Source organism: Brachyistius frenatus, unplaced genomic scaffold, assembly GCF_029030835.1.
Source record: "Brachyistius frenatus isolate BFR_SWC_R1_liver_20210118 unplaced genomic scaffold, ASM2903083v1 Contig_20, whole genome shotgun sequence".
NCBI classification, from domain to species: Eukaryota; Metazoa; Chordata; class Actinopteri; family Embiotocidae; genus Brachyistius; species Brachyistius frenatus.
The window spans coordinates 5,447,906-5,463,164 of NW_027210619.1; the positions used below are offsets into that span (position 1 = coordinate 5,447,906).

At 41.0% G+C, this 15,259-nt stretch overlaps 1 protein-coding gene across 1 annotated transcript in view; it reads right to left on the reverse strand.

Moving 5' to 3' along the window:
• The window catches only part of nphs1 (NPHS1 adhesion molecule, nephrin), a 35,222-nt gene extending 20,178 nt beyond the window's left edge, over window positions 1-15,044 (reverse strand). The window contains exons 1-5 of the mRNA XM_069695552.1: window positions 14,967-15,044; window positions 10,683-10,877; window positions 6,536-6,658; window positions 805-927; window positions 16-97 (exon numbers count right to left, since the gene is read on the reverse strand). Of these exons, the coding sequence (XP_069551653.1) occupies window positions 16-97; window positions 805-927; window positions 6,536-6,658; window positions 10,683-10,877; window positions 14,967-15,030 (587 nt within the window). The 5' untranslated portion in view covers window positions 15,031-15,044. The remainder of the gene's footprint in view (window positions 1-15; window positions 98-804; window positions 928-6,535; window positions 6,659-10,682; window positions 10,878-14,966) is intronic.
• Between the last annotated feature and the right edge of the window lie 215 nt (window positions 15,045-15,259).

Below are 15,259 nucleotides of genomic sequence, written 5' to 3' on the forward strand. Positions count from 1 at the left end.
AGGTTGAACACATACGTTACTTCAGCATGCGTGTTCAGAAGCTTATCCTTTGAGCCAGACATGGTGAAAGACTCTGCACCTGTCAGCTCGACTCCATCTAAAAGACACAATCAGGGGAAGGCGCACAAAAAGGGGAGAATACAGTGTGTAAATTTGTTCAGGTGAAACAGAAACATGTGTCATTCTAATGTGGAATGGCAAATACTGAAATATGATAAATATGTTTATCTGTGTGTGCTACAGTAACATATACCACTGTTTCTTTAAATTTAAATCAAATCTGTGCCAAGATAAAACATTTCACCAGAACATGATTACATTTTATTGAATACAATAAGGATATACATTTTAACAAGAGGAAAATATATATCTTAGACCTACAGCACAACCCGGTAATCATATTCACACTAACAGGGGAAACAAAACACATCTCTGCACGATGTTGTATAATAGGTGTGACGGGAGAGCAAGAGGTAAAAACTAAAAAGTGGGGAAATTGTGGTTGTTTTTGTAAACAACTAGGAGCATCCATTGTACGTGCAATTGCAAAGTCAGTGGAAATTGGAAATTCAAATGTTCAGGCTATTTTCCTCCCACACAGAGTCTCTCCTTTTAACTCAGCTATTCCAAAACTATTAAAACAAGAAATCTTTACTGAACTTGCATTGGCTCCCTTGTAATGTTTTCATATGCTTTAGAGATCCCACAGTGTAGAGTATCAGAAAGGCTGTTGCTCTTTAATTGTTCCAGCCTGTCAAGCTGACAATCACTATCAAATGTAATGCAGCAGAAAGCATGACTCACCTTTAAAAAGTGTGATTTCAGCTACAGGCTTTGCATCAGGGGCAACACAAGTGATGGTGTACTTCTTCCCTGACACCCAAGGTGTTGCCATGTCCACCTCTAAGTATGGCTTAGATGGAGGGACTGCGGGGGAGAAACAACAGCTCAAGTTTTATGCTTGTGACATCAATATGCTGCTGCTGCTGCTGCTGTAACAGATGGATATTAGCTCATGCAATGATATGACAATGAGATTGTAGCATTTAGGAGTGAGTGCAATGTCACTCTGTCAGCTTTTGAGTGATTTACTACAGTGAGGTTTGATGTTCTGTTGCTTTTGAATACAAATTGAGGACAAGAAGAGAATGCAGAGATGAAACAATGATGAAAACGATCCAGTGCTAATCTATCATAGCAAACACCAAACACTTCTCCACTCAGATCACCCCCAAGCTAAATATGTGCTTTCTGGACTGATCAAAGCATTCTTCACTTCTCTACTTTTCTACTCTACAATCCTTTTATCTGACCATAAATAGGGATTCCAGAAAAAACAACAACATGGCATTTAACACAAGGGACCAAACATTGTTTGGCAGTGAATTGAGAAATCTGTCACCAACTAATTATCAAAGATTTATTCTGCGGATCTGTTAGCTCCTCTTCACCGCAACTATTAGTTAAATCATGCACTCTCTATAGAAAACTGACCATATATTGTGCCAGCTTTTAGTGAGTGGATGAGCCTGTAGAATTAGAAACTATGAAGGTTGTTTTTCTTTCATCAGAGATCAAGTGAAAAGGCTGCCTGAGTTAAGAGACAGAATGGGGAGCCGGTAAGTAGAGGAAGGTGTGTGTGAGAGACATGAAAGACTGGCAGAGGAGGAAAGAGATATGGCAAGAATGAAAAGTGAGTGTAAGACAGGCTGTAGAGGATAACAGGGGCAGGAAGATAGCTGCTGCTGAATTCAGAGATAAATTCGCTGCCAATGTATGGCTAAACAGCTGGACCACAAGCAACCTAACAGGCACCCATTCAACAGCTCTTCCCGGCTTTCTTGGCACGTTCAATGAATTCTTGACCACTAGGAGGAGCTGTTGCTGTGTGCAGAGTCGCCCATTGACTCTAGTCTGCTATTGAGACAGATGAGATGTGGCTGCAGCTTCAAACTGATTTAAAAGAAGCAATTGAATCTGTGTGGACTGTGATGGGTTACCCAGAGCACCGCAGAGGCACGCACGGCAATAATGAGATGCATTTGTTTGTTTTTTCCCCCTCTTCCCTGAGAAGATGACTGGGCCATGCATCTATTGACAGCCCGTGCACTCTCAATCTACTCAGGCCCACACAATTCACATATAGGCGCATCACTTGTTGTGCTCGAGGAGTGTCTGGCAGCCTAACAAATCCTAAAATAAGAATAATGATATGTTCACAAATGAGGCAGGCAGGTAGGTATCTAATTTTTCTCTCGCTTGCTCCTGCTGGCCTGTTTCTCTTATCTCTCATTCACTCCATCATCCCTTTCTAGGAGAGCAGCAGCAGCACCCCCCCCTACACAAACACGCACACACACACACACACACACACACACACACACACACACACACACACACACACACACACACACACACACACACACACACACACACACACACACACACACACACACACACACACACACACACACACACACTGCAGTTAAACTGCAGAAGCGCGGAGGAAGGTGTATTCCAGCTTGGACTGGGACTTACAGCCCACCATCCCTCACATCCACTCAGGGAAACCATGTGACCCAATCAGCCACGATGAACTTAGAAACACACCAATGTTTGTGCAAATGTGATAGCACATGTGGACAACTACGAAACACATTCTATTTAATTTAATAGACTCAGAAGCAAGAATAGACATCCAACACGCTGTGCTCTTGATTAACTCTTTCTGCGCCTTCTTTGTATACTTGCCTATCAGCTCTTTTACTTTGCCCATCTCTTTTTCTCTTTGCTTTCTAGCTCTATCTCTCTTATTATGGTACATATTACCACAAAAATAGATAGGCAGGGACTTGCGCCTGCAGTTCAGACGAGAAACAGTGAGCCGCAAAATTCGATTCATTACACAAATACAGACGGATGGATGGATAAGGCAGATAAGAAGCAGATTAGCAGACACACATCAATATGCATAAGCAGCTCTTTCCACCTATCCTTCTCGCTCATTCACATACAGATGCACATACTCCCTTTTTTCCTTTACACAAACACCCAAAGATAAACTCAAGTCTACAGTGCATGCAGATTTGCTCGCACAAACACACTGACACAGGCGCGTGAATGTGCAGACAAGCTACATTCATCTCACTTTGCTCTAAAAACAGGCACCAGTGTGTATGTGCATGGTCTAACATGTGATACCAACCTGATTCTCTGAAAAATATTGGAGAAGGCCAAGAGGATAAACAGTCTCCAAAAAGCTTGAACAGCATACAAGCTAATGGAGATATGACTTGTCAGACAGACACAACTCATCAGTTTTATCTGTGAAAGACAAATATTGGGTAACACCATATATCCATGCACCATACCCACATGTGCATATAAAAAGACATTCACTCATTCTCACACACACATTGTAGGTCTCAGGTGTGTGATATCTGGCAATGAAAGCTGCTAGAACAGTGCTCTTTTTTTCAGCTCTCCCTTTCTCTCTGTCTCTCTGTCTCCCTCTTCCTTTCTGCATCCTCTCCGTTTATTGGGGAGAAGGTGTTTAGGACAGAAATGAAACATTCCCAGCTCTACCTCCATCAGCCCCCATCCACCCACACACCACTCCTCCCTGTCCCACCCATTATGTCTCTCTTTGTTTTGGGATCCAATAAATAACAGTTACATTCCCATTTGTCAGCGTCCATCTCCCAAATGGCCATTTACAGAAAATACATCTGACACGTGCAAAGACTGAACTGACTTTACCTTAACGATTAATTCCAAACAGAATTAAAAGCAAACCCCTTACTGTCTCATTTGACTATTTAGCAGAAGTTCCCCCGCTAATTGTAAAGACAGACCCTGACACTGTTAACATCCATCTGGCACTGTAGCATGCACACCCTCAGACCAGTGTATAACACATCATCCTCTGATGGGGTTACATCTTGGCCAACTTACAGAACTTTTCGTGAACAAAGACGAATAAAGTCGCCATGTTTTACGTTGCTTATGCCCCCATTTATAAGTAATTCCATTATTCATAACAGGGAATCATAAAATGAAGGCTCATTATATACTCTTCAAGTGCTAAACTCATTAGCTATTGCAAAAAACCTCACCATAGCCCTGGTTCCTAAAATGTCTTCTAACCTCCAACCAACATTGATATTAAGCTTACACAGATGCACGCACGCACACACGCACACGCACACACACACACACACACACACACACACACACACACACACACACACACACACACACACACACACACACACACACACACACGCACACGCACATGCACGCACACACACTTCTGTGAGACCCAACTATGGCAACTGAATGAGTAACAGTCTAAAACCAGAACACATCAAAAACTGTTTTGAACAGGAGGCATCTGTACATGCATGCAATGTGGTGAGGGAGAGAGTTGTTCATTAATAGGATTAAATGCTAAGGCTAATGGTATAAACCGAGACACAGGATGTGTCAGGTATGTGACGGGCACAGTGCGGGGTAAGTTTTAGCAGAGGAGGGGGTTTCAGCAGAGGGGGTATAGAGGTTGTTATTGTCATGGATTACTCACTGCCACTTGATCTGCCTATTGCAGTAATCCCCTATCTAAGCTCCGCAGGAAGGTAAAAACACACAGGAGTTATGTTGCACCAATAGAAATGTCTTGAAAACATCTCTTTGTAAGCCCGTGGATGGGGCTTATTGACATTTTTGCCTCTATCCCTGATATTTATTGCCTGTGGTGATCCATCTTGAATTAGCCAGTCATGATACCACTCCCTCTGACCCAAGAATCCAATTATACAACCAGCAATCTCTTGTTTTATTTTCAAATTCCTCCCCTCTCCCCTACTGTATTGCCTCATAAAGAGTTTATGGTGTTTTGATTTGATGCAGAGCTCGATGGGATATGGCCATGGTTGACTGGCCAGGGGTGTGGGGCCTTGGGAGCTGTAGTTCAGTGATGGAAAAGTCCATGGGAAACTCATCAGAGACAGCACTCTTCAAAAAGATGCACAGTTTCCAGTCCCAGTTCAGCACTAACGGGAGATTGAATTCATCAGCTCATTATCAAGCCCCAGATTAGTCACGTATTTTGAATCACTTGAATTGTTGGAGTGGAACAAATGACCCTTTAGGACCACGGCGTGCTTTTTAAGTCAGTCGCTTCACTCTTTGCCCTTTGCAATGGTACAGCTGCAACTGTCCATCTTAAATGATCAACAGCTGGGAAGTGATCCCAAGACACAGAACAAAAACACTTACTGAGATGTGTGGAGACGATCCATATCTGAAAGAGTAGGTTTCAGTCATGGTCAATATCGCTACCAGCCATCCCTGATGCAACATCAACATAATTCCCACACATTTTGACCTTTTCGACAAAGCCGAAGGCCATTGTGTCCACTTTGTGTATATGGGCACACGTGCGATAGGCATCTCGGAGGTAATAAATGTGGGAGTCAAGTCTGCTGTGGCTGCAGGTGTAGGCGTGCTGTAGGACATAAAACTGCTGCAGTGCAGAAAAGAACGCAGCCATTCAAAAGAGACGTCTGCAGTCTATGCCTCGTCTTACCCCACACCACCCACCGTCCCTCCCGCCAGCCCATTGATGTCAGAAAAACCTGCTCTCTTCCCAGAGGAGAGTGAGGCCGCTAGAATCGCCACAGCGACCCAGCTATCCAAACCTCCCCCCACAGTCCATGGTCACCAAAGAGAAATCCTGAGTGCGAGGGAGAGAATGAGGAGGGAGGGTGTAAGTAAATGAACTGTGCCTAGAGAAGAAAGGTTCTTTTAGACTCCTTTCCTTGCCACATATGGACTTGCTCCCACAAGCAAGAGGGAGAGAGAGAGAGAGAGAGAGAGAGAGAGAGAGAGCGAGAGAGAGCGAGAGCGAGAGAGAGAGAGAGAGAGAGAACGAGAGAGAGAGACAAATATCGGTTGTTATAGAGTGACAACAGGTGGTCTAATGTAGTTGCACAATTGCATCTATTCCCGTCCATGTCTGCGTAGGAAGTTTTCAATCACTTCAGTTATAATTTATTCTTGTGCAAGGAAGAGACACGAATCGCCCTGAGGCTTGCTCAGGAATCCAGGCTCCACTGTTACTTCATATTGTGGTGGTTGTGCTGGTTAAAGCCATGCACCTACTGGAACATGCAGGGATGGCACAGTGCTTGTTAAAGAAATAAATACGATCCGAAAAGTTGGAAATATTGTGACATTCTTCATGGTTCATACTCGGGCATAAGAGAAATACTGTAAGACTGTACCAAGGACACACTTAATTCAGTCTCTGCTTCAAAATGCAACTGCCTTATTTTAAACAAATGAAAGCTCCTTATCAATAGGAATGAATATTTAGCAGCTCTTTATATGCTGATGAACGGTCAAAAGGTTATGTATGTTACTGGACTACCGAAAATGCTCACTGTGCCATATACATCCTTTTGTCACTTTGAAAAATACATGTTTATCAGTCCCAAATCTCCTCTGTTAACACACTCCATTTTTTTTCTCTCACTTAGCACAGTGACTCCAGCTGTGTTGGAAACAATTGCTCCACTGCTCTCAGACGGTCCCGCTTGACATTCATAGAGGGTGTCATCCTCCAGTTGGGCATTTTCAATCTGAAGATGATACTGCCCTGCAATAGAAATGGAGATATTCATTATTTTTGTGACATATTTGTGATGAGGGTGTGCACACTAAATATATGTAAATAATTAAAAAGAGGATGGGTTCATTTACTTTTCTTGTTCACACTCCACTAAATATAACAACGACTGTACCGATTTGTTGAATAGACACTATATTGATGTACTTTGTGGAGGCCCTACTTCTTGTGTGTGTATTTTATAAGCCATTTGTACTTTACGGGATGAGAAAATTAACAATAAAAGCAATTTGTTCAAAGACAGTCTGGAATATCAATTCAATAAGATACTCTAATACTGACTTTCGGGTGGAAGATTTGGCTACAAATAGACAAATTTGTTACGTCTGTAAAATGGAAACATCTCACTTGGTGCAGACACTGCCATTGACATGCAAGCAGTTGTCTATACTCACACAGGCATTTTGTTTCAGAATGAATTTTCAGTGTGGTAAATGAAATCCAATTCCAGATTCACAATGTCGACTGAATAAACTGTCTATTAATTGGAGCCAGGCAGAGCACCTCACTCTGTATCTCTCTTCTGATATTCTGGCATGCCAACCGGGCTTGATTTGTTTGATGCATTGCCATAACCTGTGGGGATTAGATGCTGTTTAGTGTCGGTTTTCCAGCTCCTGATGGCTCACAGCCTACTAACATGTGGAACATAGTATCTTGGTCTGACAACCGCCCAGGCCTAAAAATGCACGCGTCAACTAAGCTGGCAAGATAATTAACACCAACCAGAAGCAATTTTCACATCTAAGTTATCATTGAGTGCAGAGAGGGAGAGACATTGAAGTTATTAATCATATTCCTCTGTCCTGAAATTACTCACAAATAGTACAATCAAGTTGCAGAGAGTGTGTATTTGTGGTCGGGGGGGATTGTAGATCGCTGCAACACAATTTACTTATTTATCCATTATTCTGTATTTATTTAATCCAGGGCCTTCACAATTTTGGGATGCAATATATCTATATAGCCATTATGCCTGCAGCAGAATACCATCTCCCCTCAACAAGTATGCAATACTGCATTGGACCTAAATCTAAAAATCACATAGTGTTACATAACTGTGAAATGTCAGCACCAAAGGAACAGCGAACGAGAAGGAGAACATTTTGTAGTATCAATTGTTGTGCAAGACTGTACAGACAAAGTTTCTCCCACTTACATTTTTTTGTGAGTGAAAAAAAGTCCATAATTTGATGACTATTCACTTCCCTTCCTTTTTCAGGAAGCTTGTCATTTAGGCTATTCTCCAGAATTGGCTGTACCAATATATCAATCTGCGATAGAGGGCAAAAAAAAAAAAAAAAAAAACCCGCTCTGGCTTGTTTGTATTTCTTTAAACCAATCATAATCGCCTCAGGCAGCACTAAGCCCGAGATGGGGCAACAGTGTCTTTGCAAAATAGAGTCGGGGGGGACTTGTCTTGGTGGACATGTTGGGAGGTGAGCCCTGGCATTTAAATGGATAAATCCCAAGCAGGCCTGCCTTATTGCATGACCCACAGACGGTCCATCCACAGATTACAAAACAATGGGTACTAGCTTTATCGCTAGATGTAATAAGTTTGAGGTTTGATGTGCAGAGCAAACAACGGCCCTCATCTTAAAGATGATAGCTACAGACATGCTTCTCAACAGCTTTGTCCAATAAGGTGAGGGTTTTTGAAGTCTGACCTTTGTTAAAACCAAGTTTATTGTATGAGTGAGTCCCTCTCTCTTTATGTATGTGTATGTGTGTGTGTGTGTGTGTGTGTGTGTGTGTGTGTGTGTGTGTGTGTGTGTGTGTGTGTGTGTGTGTGTGTGTGTGTGTGTGTGTGTGTGTGTGTGTGTGTGCGTGCGCGCGTACATGCGGCGGCTGGTGGAGGGGTTCTTCGAATAATAGTCGAATATTTCCTAGCAAATATCAAATAGTATTTTTGCTTGAAATGCCCATCCAAGTTGCAACTGGGATTTTGAAAACAGTAATACACAGGTAGCAGAACAGGAGATGAATGCTGACTGGATTAGTCTTGTGAATTAGACTAATCATCATGTGTTTAGTGCTCCTCTATAATATCAGGTGAAAACTGATTCGACATAAAGCCTTAATTATTTCAAGAATGAAATATCCAGACAGTTCTCACGATGAGACAGGTGTGAACGAGCTGTTAACTCACTATCACTTTTTGTTTTTTTCTGACTCTGTACTGGATTATTATTTAAAAGTGAGATAAAGTAAAATATGAAAACTGGCAAGGATTTACAGGATAAAAATGTTTAACTTGACAAAGACATTATTTGCAAAGACATTCTGGTGTTACCAGGCTGCCATACACAAGAAATCCCAGTAAGTGGTTAAATTGATCTTCATGTGTGACCATAGTTGATATCAGTCATGAAAAATATGCTACACTTGCTGTATGTGATGTCGTGTGTTCGTTAAAATTACATTTTGCCTGATTGACTGGCTGCGTGCCATGCACTACAATTAAATTACTGCTTGGTGGCCAATCATTGAAAATAGATCAAGAAAGACATACTTAATGCTTGGATGCCTTGATCAGGCTGTTTCATCTGTTCATCTATGTGTTTGCCTTCACAATCAGAGTTTTTCACACAAACCTAGGCTCGTGCATGTTCACATTTACATCATTCCTTCAGTTTTCTGAAGCTAAGTGTGCTACATTTACTGTAAGTATATGTTGAAATCAACGCTGGCCTCTCTTGTGTGTGTGAATCTTTGATTTATGGCTTTTATAAGCATCAATAAACATCACTGATGGTGACAATCAGTGAAAACTTGTGGTGTATCAAGTGCTGTCAAGTGTCATCTTAAATGATTTTGCTCTTTCTGTGTGGTGAAAAGTGATTGCATACATCAGTCTGCAGTTTCTTTTCCTGGAAAGTGTACCTGCACTGATGGCTATTTTATTCATGAGTGAGCATATGAGTGGTTGGCAGCTTGTGTGTGTTTGTAGTCTTGAAATTCATATGTGCGTGGTCTTTTTTTTTGTCATTTTGGATGTAAAAGGTGGCAAGATTTTATTTTCCAAACTCCGTATCTGATGTAATGCTTACTAATTCGTTCACTGACAACAAATCAAGGGAGAAATAATATTTTTGTGTTTTATGTTTGTTTATGTACAAAGTAGTATGACTACTGTATGTGTGCATAGGCATATGCGTCCCTCAGTGTTTATATGTCATTGGCGGTCTCCCACACTGTGCAACAGTGAAGTGCGGTTTGTCTAGTTGTGGGCTGATCAGGAACAGATGCTCTTCTCTTACTCAGGATTGCCTTCTAATTGGCTATTACTTTTTATAGACTGTGGTGCAGATTCTGCAACACACTTTATTCTCTGCCACATTTCACTGATTAGCTGACACTAAATTTCTATTATTTTTTTTTGTCTTCACATGTGAGTGACAGGATAAGGGGGATTTGTGAGTGGCTGTTGATAATCACGTCACCTGCCCAGCCCCAGGTGCTCCCTGTATTGACAGCCATAATGTTCCTGCAATGTCTTTGTTGCTTTATTACAGCACTTTGAAGCCATAGCAACGACCTCATCTCATTTACTTTGTAGAGCAGCCACCATCAAGCTGTACTGTTGGATGCTTTCTCAGCTGTGTACGGTGCTTCATAATTAAAACCATGAGAACCTTATGTCACAATAAAACAATAAGTATATAGGTTTATTCTAATACTGACAGCATGTAATTGGGTAAATCTATTTGGTAGATCGTACTTCAATGTCCCCTTTCCACATATGGCATCACGTTGCTGCCCAAATGGTGGCTTAATATTACCCAGAGTTTATTGCATCTGGGAGATTTTTTTTTTTTTTTATCCTTTGACAAACCTATATACTACAAGCCTCTTTCAACCACAGGGTATCTCTGATAACTAATTCTGATGTATTTTTATGGAGCTGTTATAAAACAAGTTTATGTTGTTTAGATGGATCCATAGAAGGCCAATAGGACAGAGACTATATTCTGTGAGTTTCCCTGTTTACCTCTCTTGGGGTTTCCAATCATGCTGTAGCGTGGAAAGCCTGGCAGGCTTCGCTGAGGTCCCAGGAGGAGGCCATCCTTCACCCACTGCACAGTCCCTGAGGCCCGCAGCACCTCACACCTCAACACAGCTGTGGCTCCCATCCGCACAGTAAGATTCCTGGGCTCAGACCTGAAGGCCTGCTGGGCCTGCATGCCTTGGAGCCATAAAAAGGAGAAGGAGTTTTAGTAGTATGGCAGAGCCGCAAAGGGTTGTGATGAGATATAATGTAAAAAGATGGAGAATAATCAGGGCTGACTATGTGTGAGAAGTGTTATGATGGAAATAAAAGGAATAGAGGCAGTATGATATAAACATACACCACAGGGAAGCAGTCCTGTGGTCTTTGTCTGAGAAGGCACCCCATTGTGTCTGGCCACATTAGTCATCCCGGCATATGTTTTATTGATGGGAAACTGCAGTGATACGGCCCTGAAAATGAGTCAATAAAGTAATTACTGCAAATTAAATCCCCCCTCGGCCATGCAGATAGGGTATTGGGAGGAGGAAAAAAGCATGGGGTATCAGAGACCTTGTTCACCTGCGGTTTTTCTTCAATGTCGGTGTCCCACTAGCTAATTCCTCCTGGGAAGAGTAATGATTATCACTTTAATCCCCCTTGTTTGTCATAGGTGGTGTTGGCCATCCTTCAGCCTGGCTCTTAGGTGACACTATGTGGTGCAGTGCGCTGGTGTACAGAAGGTAGCAGCATACCACCATCAGTCTTTAACACTGGGGCTCGGATTATATGATTATTATACATACGCATTTATGAATAAATTCAGTTCAAGGAGCCAAATGCAAGCGCATACCCCAATTAGTGCTTAATATCTAAGCACGAGTCTCGTTCAAACAATGCCCCACAGAGAAGCCAGCCTGATTCCATTGGGCTGTTTAAATCTTGACCTTCAATGAAGAAATGACCAAGTTGTTTGTGAAGTGCATGCTCTGTTGCATCTGACAACATGAGTGAGAGGCAGAGCTCTTAGATCAAGGCTAAACCAGTCACCTCACGTCAAATATGAAGGGCAAGATTGGCCATTACAGAGGATGCATACAAACAACCAAACACAGGAGCATATTTGCATACAGTTTACATAAATGAATCCTCAACAATGGTCCACAATAGCTGATAGAATAGAATTACGCTGCATTTTTCTGAGATACAGAATATACCATATCAAAAACCAGTGAACATATCTATCTTCATGTCCTAAATGGAAAAACTCTAAAAAGCAAAACGCTTCCTCAGTTCTTTACAATTAGAGGTTTTTTTTTCCACTGAGGCTATTAACTACTGAGTAGCTTATTGTGGCTGGTGTTAGCTAAAGTTAGCAAAACTTAAAATACCATGTAAAACTGCAATTATGGAGAGTTTGACTAAATTAACCTTCTTTGATTGGGCTCCTGATTCTCATTATTCTTAGCATGTTACAGATAAACGGTGGTTTTAAAACAAGAAAATAAAATAAGAAGTTAAAACCTAAACATAAAAATACGTTGTATTGTTTCCCGCTCGTCGTCAAAAACAACACGACTCCTCTCTCTCAGTCTGGTTGAAGGTGACGGTATCGGATTGTTCACGATAATATCGTTAACATATCGAATATGTCAAAACAGATTCGAATCGTGATAAGGCCGATAGTACGACCCGATGTAAAGACTTAACATTATGTACCATAACTTGTGAACTACAACAAGCGTCGCTGAAAGCGGCTCCACGGCAGAGCGACTTTAGTGGCGTGGAAGCAGTTTGGTTATAAAAGATCAGGTGCCCAACAAACCACGGAGATATGTTCGGTTTTTTTTTTATTGAATATTTAGAGGCGTGGTGTTTATGGATTATGATGGCCTTTAAAACTACGACGCAGATTTTGTGGCAATTGTGTGTTGTTGAGATAAATGATTCAATCTTTTTGGGGGTATTTTGTGACATCATCAAGAGTATCGTGATCCCTGAAATACCCCGAAATATCACGACGTGTTTGGCTCATGTTGACCAGGCCTAATTCAACACTCACTTTTGGTTTTTATTCTGTTTTGGTCTCCACCGACCCTTGAGGGAAATCTCTGGCTACTCAAAAAAGATTACATACAGCTAAAACGGGTTGTAATTCTCTGTAAGATTGTGACTGTGCGCGTCACTAAATTACAAGCATTTGATAATGTTGGTATACAAATAATATACACACATACATATAAAAACAGCTTTAAAAGAAGTCTAAAGTCAGCCTGTTTTAATGAACTATCCTTTCACAAGTGCGGGTAATAACATATTGACGGCTCATTTTCGCGTAAGATTGCCAGTAAGCAAGTATTGTGTAAAATAGCATGGTGCTGAAATTGCAACAACTACATGAAATGCAACCCTCATTAATTAAATGGTATTAATTACATCAGTGCTTTCCTGCTATGAACTGTCGAAATGTCTGCTGTGAAATGTTGATTTCCATTCCTCAAGAGTGGATGTCTATAATGACGTGCTGTATGGATGCATTGGTCTCTTTCAACCCATATTTCCACATTCATTTTGAACATATTAAGATAAAGATATTGTCTATTTGTTGTTCAAGAGTAGCAAATTCGTTTCCAGATACGAGTTCACATATTGTCTGGGTACAGCCGCACGCACCTCATATATCGGTATTGTCTAATGGTGTCTATTGATGCAAATGTTAAATTTAAAGGTTCATTTTACTCTCCTGTCATAAGGTGGTAGGATATATGAATAAGGTGATGTTCCACACTATACTTTCAAATAACGTCGGGTTATGTGTTTAAGTTCCATGGAGTGAAGGTCATTGTGGAAATCACCATGGAAACTGTGTGCATAATAACCATGAGCAGAAGTGACATTGATTCTGTGTTATATCTTTTCTGTATGAAGTACTCAATGCCAGAGGTAAAAAAAAAGGAGGACAATATCTAAGGTTTAAAAAGTATCAATGACAGCACGCACATCAGAATACTGCTCATTAGGGGTCGCCCGATATGGCTTTTTCAGGGGGGATACCGATTATTGGTAATCAAGGAGACCGATAAACCAATATTTGGAACAGATAAAAATAAGTTGCAGTAAAAATAAAAAATCTTTGTGTCAAAATTTGGAATAACAAATTCGAACACAAAACTTAATTCAAATGACTTTAAATAAACAAATGCCACCACTATGTAATCTTTTTATGAAGGTATATTGCAATGTGGGGTATTTATTATAAAAAAGAAATCCTTTATCGAGGCACCAGCAGAATGTTCAATACATGATTTTAAAATGTGCTTGGGGTATGTTCATTGATAGCTTAAGTTTGGGCATTTATTGCGCTTTTTTTTTACAGTCACGTAACAAGTGTAGCTACTCGAGTAACATTCCTGCGTCCCCTCTTTGTTCTGCTCTGCTGTCTGTGAGACAGCGTTGGTTATCAGCATTGATTGGCCATTACTCATGAAGTGTAACCAATCACATAAAGCTGTGGGCGGGACATTGCTCAACACCACAGAGTGGTTGACTTAGACTGAGGGACGCTGCATCAGAACCAAAGCAGCGTATTTTTAATTCATTCATTTTATCGGCGATTGAATAAAGATAAAAAATAAAAAAATAAAAATTCCCTATTCCGATAATCGTAAAAATGCTAAATCGGCCAGGCTGATAACCAGTCGATCCTTACTGCTCACCCTGGATATTTTACCTTAGCAACCGTACCGAACAGCCCTACCAGTAAAGTCACTGTTGGGCATATTACAGCTGAGGGAGTGTTAAGATGAAACCATTTGAGTATAAAAACTGGCCTGGTTTGCCCTTTTCCATAAATAAAATTGTTAACAAACTGTTCCTTTCTACCTGAGGTCTCTTTTTGCCTGACCCTCAGCTAAAAAGCGTGAAAAACATGCAGCATATGGTTTCCCTCGAAGCAAACACAACAGGATAATAACGGCAGTGTTAATAGTAAGTCCTGTTCACAATCTTGATTTTATAACTGATTATAGATTAGTTCAGCTGCAGAAAGGTATAACATTAAGTCTGTTCAGAACATGAACCACTATAAAGTGCTATTTAAGGCAGATTGAGAGGGAAACTTTCTCTATGTAAACACACTCTAGCTTTTACGTTATAGTGAAATTTCAATTGCGGCTTCAATAAAGTCAAGGTTCCCGGTGCTCAGCTGAATGGCCTGAACATAGATGAGACTTGAAAAGGCCGCAGTTACTGTAATGATAACTCCATGGTGACATTTGATTCTCTTACCCAAGATGAGACAGAGAAAGGGTAGAGCTGAAGGAGACACGATCCATGCTGACAAGAAGTCCATTTCACCACTGACACCTGACCTTCAAGAACCCTGTAACAACCATGAAAAAAAAACACACACGTATGAAACATATGTAACCTCAAGGTCTCCGACAAGCAAGCAAATGCTTTTGAGAACTATTTGTATTGAGTCCAGTAGTGCAGTGTGTAAGGTATCCAATTCAAATTAGTCTTTTTATTTTTAAGTGTTTAAGTGCTTCTTTATTGTCAGGGTTTGACTTTCTGACAGC